The following is a 6,000-nucleotide window of genomic DNA, read 5'->3' as shown; positions in this document are numbered from 1 at the left end:
GAGAAGCACTGAAAAACATGCTTTACTTTGCTCAGGAAACACAAGAGTTTTCTAAACGTAGCCCCGAAACAGGTACACTGTGAAGTTTCCCCTTAGATTCTGTCACATACAGCACTATAAAACAGCACCACTTCTTTCCAGCATGAAAATTTGCAGAGAAGAGTTAATGTTTTGGGCATTGCATAGTGTCTCAGAAGCCCATTTTAGAAAAGTGAGGTTGTCATAGTTACAAATAAAAAAGTTTTCCTGAACGAAATGGGATTTTATCATACAAAGAACATGCAGGCGATCTCTTAAACTCGGGATGTGGTGCACTATAAACTTACTCTACACATACAGGCATTCGTGCAATGACCTTTTTTGTAATCGTGATTTACTTATAAAGGGCCAGTTTTGCTCTGGAAGTGGAAGGGTTAATAGGAGCCTTGCTAGACAGGAAGCTTTGAAGTGTCATCTTTCAACACCAGCAGCTCGACCAACGGAAACCGAGGATTTGCTTTGGTGAAAAAATGAATGCGAATCAGTTTGTGACAAAAATGCATTTATTTCAACAGGAAGAAGGTTAAAACCCAGAAAATTGGAGACAATGTTAAACTGTGTAGCTGAGTGGGGATTTTCTGAACCACTGAGATGCTCTTGTGCACATTAATAACCCCTCAATCTGCAGAATCCGTAAACCTTGCCAACTTGGAATGTTTTATTAATAGCTTTCTTAAATCTGATGATGCAGGGTTGACTGCCTCTAGGGAAGTTTGCCTAATCTTTTCTACCTGATGGTACTTAGTTTAATACAATTGGAGAGAGAGGGAAAGTCACATTATGGAATGTTAAGCATTGCTGGCTAGGCTTAGTTTAACACAGTTCACTGCACCATTAATCAAACTTTGACCTTTCTGTGACCATTCGATTTAAACTGTCCATTTAGTAGATTCAAGTTGGAAAACTCTTGTCATTCCACTGCATAGACTCATCTATTGGCAGCCCACTACCCACTGATTGGGATACTACAATACAGAATAGCAAAAATGAGTCTACTGTCTGATATGGTAGACATACAGATCCCAGGCCCCAGTAATGACTAGAAAAGCAATGTGTTTCTGCTGCAGTACATTTTCTTTAACCTAAATGTGGCCGCTGAGTGGCTCACCTGGTTAAGGCACCATTCTTGTTCTAGTCCATGAACCAGCCAGGTGGTCTGGGATCAAATCCAAATCATGCCCACGCTGTGGTCTCCCCGAACGGTGATATGTCATTGGTTGCAGCGTCACCCACGGTTACGGAGGGTTCCGTCAGCAAGGATCTGTGTCTCTGTGTTCCATGGCTCGGATCAATCAGTTTATCAGCCCGCTTTTTCTGCTGAATGTGCAGGTGCAGGGTGCCAGTATGAGCGCTGATATACAACTGGACGTTCCATATTCAGAGAAAAAGGGGGAGAAGCAAAAAACTAAAAAATCTACCGAAACAATAGAGAAATCTATTATATAGCTGCAGTGGAAGCAAATTTGTTTAAAATAAATTACCACTATCGAGTGGCTCCACCAAATAAATATTGAATTACTTCTTCAAAATGTTATGGTTATATTTTTTAAATGTTCTGGAAATATTTTGGTGTCAGCTATGCATGATTTCATATTGAAGATATTTTAATTCTGGGAACAGGATGAAACAGAATGTAAAATATTCAGTGTACATTGAAAACATTGAGTTAGAGCGAGTGAGTCAAAGGGGGATTTTACAATGAAACCAGATCTTTTCTGTTTTTGTCCTTGGAGCTGCGTGCGCCTCACTGAGTAACTTTGAAAGAATCCAGTTCATCATCCATTGTAAAAAAAACTCAAAGGTCAATAGTAGCATTAGGTTAACAGATCCACACCATGTGTTCAGTGGTCTGTGCACCCGCTACCACTAAGGTACCATGACATCATATTTACAAGGATTCCAGGAGCGGGTCATATATATTATTTGGACTTCTTTCTGCATTCAGATGCCACGTTTGGTCCACATCTATCAAGTGCTCTTAAAGAATGCACAAAGCTCTTGCCTTTATACCTGCTTGACCAGACAAATGCTCACACCTAATTGTATGGTATATGGCTAACTATATGAACTCAGTTGACTGAGAATGTGGAGTGCTGTCTGTAACCATTATGACTCAAGTTATGGCAGAATTTAGAGAACAACAGCTTTAAAGGGAGCCATTTAAAAGGCTGTAAAACTGACACTTGACCACAACTTAAGCAGATGGGGACCCTAAGTGAACTCTCTCTACGTTTAAAGGTGAAAAGAAAGCTCGTGACAAAGCCACATCAGGGCAACTTCAGTGGCTTCAGGGATGTGTGCCTCTGGATTGAAAAACCATCTGTGAAGAGAGGTAACCGTAGGCCCCCCAAGAGCGCTGCCGGAGCCGCTAAGGGGAGGTTTTACCGTACCTTTTATTTACGTGGCAAGTGGCAGTGCCCTTGCTGACACGTGGCGGGATTTACTAGAGCCCACACAGGCAGCCAGCGCTGCCGTGTTTATCCGCGCGTCCTCTCTGCTTTCGCCTGTCGATACAGCTCTGGCCTACCCAGATAGGCCGGCAGCTCAGACCAATCAAAGGGCCGCAAATCTGTATGAATCCTAACACGGGCCAATCACCATATCAGTTCGGCTGTGTGATTGTTAATGATAGTCTATGCGATTGCTATCAGTCAAGGTGTAATTGTAAAATTTGTGTGCTAACTTAGTGCTACGTGTAATCACATGTTAGATCACTGATGAATTAAGGTGTGTCCAACATAGTTTTCAGAATTGTGTGATGGTATTGTATCTATGGTGCAGTTGTGGGAGGACTGACTGTCGAGGTAGGAGGCGAACCAGTTGAGAGCTATGGCCCAACCTGTAACTGGGTGAAGGATGAAACTGGGTGAAATGACCAATTCTGCAAAAGTCCAAGTGCATTTTCCCCATTATTATCACCAAAAATAGAGGCTTGTGTAATGGCTGACACAGGCCAATCACAGTCACAGCAAGTCAGAGTAATAAGGAACATAGACCAATTAAAAGGCAGTGAGTATGTGCAATTACCCTGCACTCAGGCGGCCATTTTAAGACAGGAGTAATCAAGTGAAATGTTGCGTGTTGTGACAAACAATACATGATAATGCAAATCAATGAAAACTCATGCAAATTGCTGATTGTCGGCATTATTGTGAATTTCAGTGACTTGCGGCAGCTGGAATTTTTCATAACTCCTTGAATTCTTCTACGCACCTTGTCTAATAAAGGTAGCCAGAAGCAGATGTATTCACACAGGAAAACGAATGCAGAACTTCATGAGGTAACACCTCTGCACCGTAGCGTAACATTAACGGTGTCTCAGAACTGCAGGGTGGGATGAATGCGGTCCGCATGTGGAAAAGCGCAGCAATCACCACGGTTCTGATGAAAGGACGTAGCGCAGGTGGCTGGCACTTTAAACCGGGGGGGGGGGGGGGGGGAGATCTTTTGAGCGTGCTCGATTCCATTAGGGCATACCGCAAATTCTGCTGTGCAAGACAGCGCTGGGGCCTTCTAATGTTACAGTGTTGAGACGTGATTTACAAGCGCAGTCCTCAGTAGACCTCGCCCCAACCCCCCCTCCGCCAAAACTCAGCCACCCCTCGCCGTCTCCCTACACCCTGACATCTGTCCTATTAGGGACAGGCGAGGAACCGCTTTCAAAGAAGGCCGCCGGTCGCCGCGCCATGGGGGAAGCCAAACATTTCATAACAATCAACCCCAACGGAGAATTAAGGCCCCAGAAACAGCTGTGGGGCCCCCAGAAACGAGAGGCGTACCTGTGCGTACATCCTCAGCTCGTTCTGAAAATACACATCCCAAATCCACGGGGGTCCCCAAAGAGGCCCCGACACTCTCTGATGAAAAGTAAGGCCGTCTCATCCTCTTTGAATCGCAAGGTTGCACTCTAAAAGGAAAAGACGGAGTTCCAAGATGGAGATTTTCTAAGGAAATATTTATTGAAAAAAGCAAAATGTACATTATTATGGTACACATTCAATTATTTGCCAAACTGCAACTGTAACTATGAGCATTTCAAAAAAAATGTAGGATTTTACAATGATGAACATGAATGAAATTCAGATATCTTCAATAAATGTTTAAAATTTATCACAGCTGAATTTGTCAGACTAGTTGTACATGTGTGGGGATTTCCAATTAAGATGGCAGTTTAATACATGTTCATACAGTTTATGTTGCCCTGGTATATTCCTTTTTTCCTAATATGTTGGCCAAGTCATCCAATACATCTTAGAAAATTTTCATTTGAAATAGTATTAGTCTAGTTGGTTCACATATTAATTTTAGAAATTGTTGAGTGCTGGAACTGAGCTGGATTCATTTGTGTTGTGCTGAATTAAACCAACAAAAAATCTCAATCTACCGAACGTGAGGGATTATATAAATAAAGTGCTAAAATGATTTCAATTGTTACACATTTTACTGGGAGTGAAATATAGACCATGTGAACACTGAATTATGCACTCATAATTTCTAAAAAGCAAAATAACTGTTAATACATTTTTTAAAATACTCAATATTTAACAGGAACAAAAGTCTGAAATTTTACTTATGTACAAAACAGGAGACAAATTATATATTTGACACATATTAGCTAATGTATTTTCGTGCCAAGATTATGTAAAATTCATATCAAAATAAATACAGTTCAACAGAGCCATGCTATGTACGTACAGTACCGTTTAAAAGAACCTGCTATACTGGAACTCTAATTCTCAAGTGGATGATTATACAGATATCCGTTGGAATGCGAACAGTCTGTGTGCTGGATGTGACAACTTTACATGTCTGGAAACACAAAATCTTAAGCAGGTTTTTTTTTTGGTACTGAACATGTTGGTGACAGCCTGATGTTCTCACAGACCTACTGACGTAACTGAAGCGAACCCAATTGCTCTGTGAAACCTACAAACTGTTCACAGATGAACACAAATTTTTGTCGGTAATTCAAAGAATTAGTACAAGTGTTATCTGTCAGTTTTCGGCCATTTCTGCAGGCCGGTAGATTTGAGGTGGATATTCAGGGCTAACCTACAGCATGTGTGCTGTTACCCAGCCCTTCAGCACAGACTAATGGATTAAAGTACAAGGCATGCTGAAGAAGTACTATATAAGTTTGCTTTGTAAATGTACTGTATCGCTTGTTACCTGTGTGCCGTACCCCTACATTCAGACACCCCGTTTTCCTGACTCTCCTCAGTCCCAGGGTGTGGTTTGCCTCACCTGCAGACCTCATGTCAAACGCTCACTTTGCCTCCAAATGTAAACTTAGGCAGGGATATCATGCAGCTCTTCACATTAATAACAAACCCGTTGTAAATGCGACCACATATATTGTACATAAACAGAGGCACTGTAAAATGGAATTGATTAAACACTCTGAAGAGCTTACGGTTATTTTCTGGTTAATGGTATGCTAGTCATAATAACGGTGAGTATTACGGTGACACCTCTCAGTGTTGGATTATTGTCTGATAGAAACGATTGGCAGATGCTGATTTTTTAACCCCCCCCCCCCCCCCAAATCAATAGCTCCTCCCCTGAACCCTTCCCTCCTTGGCGGGACTGCAGCTGCGGGGCACAGCGTGGGGACACCCCTCTCCCTGTGAGGGGGCGCGGCGGTGACCCTAAGACCACTGGCAGGAGCAGTCGGTGGGCTCCTGGATGGAGTAGCTGACCCAGGTGGAGTTCCCGCTGCAGTACAGCTGCACGCTGCGCCGCTGCAGGCCCAGCTCCCGGCAGCACTTACAGAACCGCGCGTACGTGTTGATGTTGTAGTTGTATATGCTGGCCGACGGACACTTCCCATCGCAGGACACGATGTTCACCTGGAAGACAAGAGCCAACTCAGGCCTGTAGGACACATCCGACAGTAAACTGGGATTAAAGGACACATCCTACAGTAAACTGGGATTAAAGGACACATTCTGCGGTAAACAA

General features: G+C 42.9%; 1 protein-coding gene across 1 annotated transcript in view; it reads right to left on the bottom strand.

The window, feature by feature from the left end:
- Positions 1-5,624: 5,624 nt before the first annotated feature.
- The window catches only part of otog (otogelin), a 65,884-nt gene continuing 65,508 nt past the window's right edge, over positions 5,625-6,000 (bottom strand). Inside the window, exon 54 of the mRNA XM_035419518.1 lies at positions 5,625-5,888. Within this exon, the coding sequence (XP_035275409.1) occupies positions 5,688-5,888 (201 nt within the window). The 3' untranslated portion in view covers positions 5,625-5,687. The remainder of the gene's footprint in view (positions 5,889-6,000) is intronic.

Source organism: Anguilla anguilla, chromosome 5, assembly GCF_013347855.1.
Source record: "Anguilla anguilla isolate fAngAng1 chromosome 5, fAngAng1.pri, whole genome shotgun sequence".
NCBI classification, from domain to species: Eukaryota; Metazoa; Chordata; class Actinopteri; order Anguilliformes; family Anguillidae; genus Anguilla; species Anguilla anguilla.
Note: the sequence above shows the minus strand (reverse complement) of the source record. Positions and strands in the feature narration are given on the sequence as shown.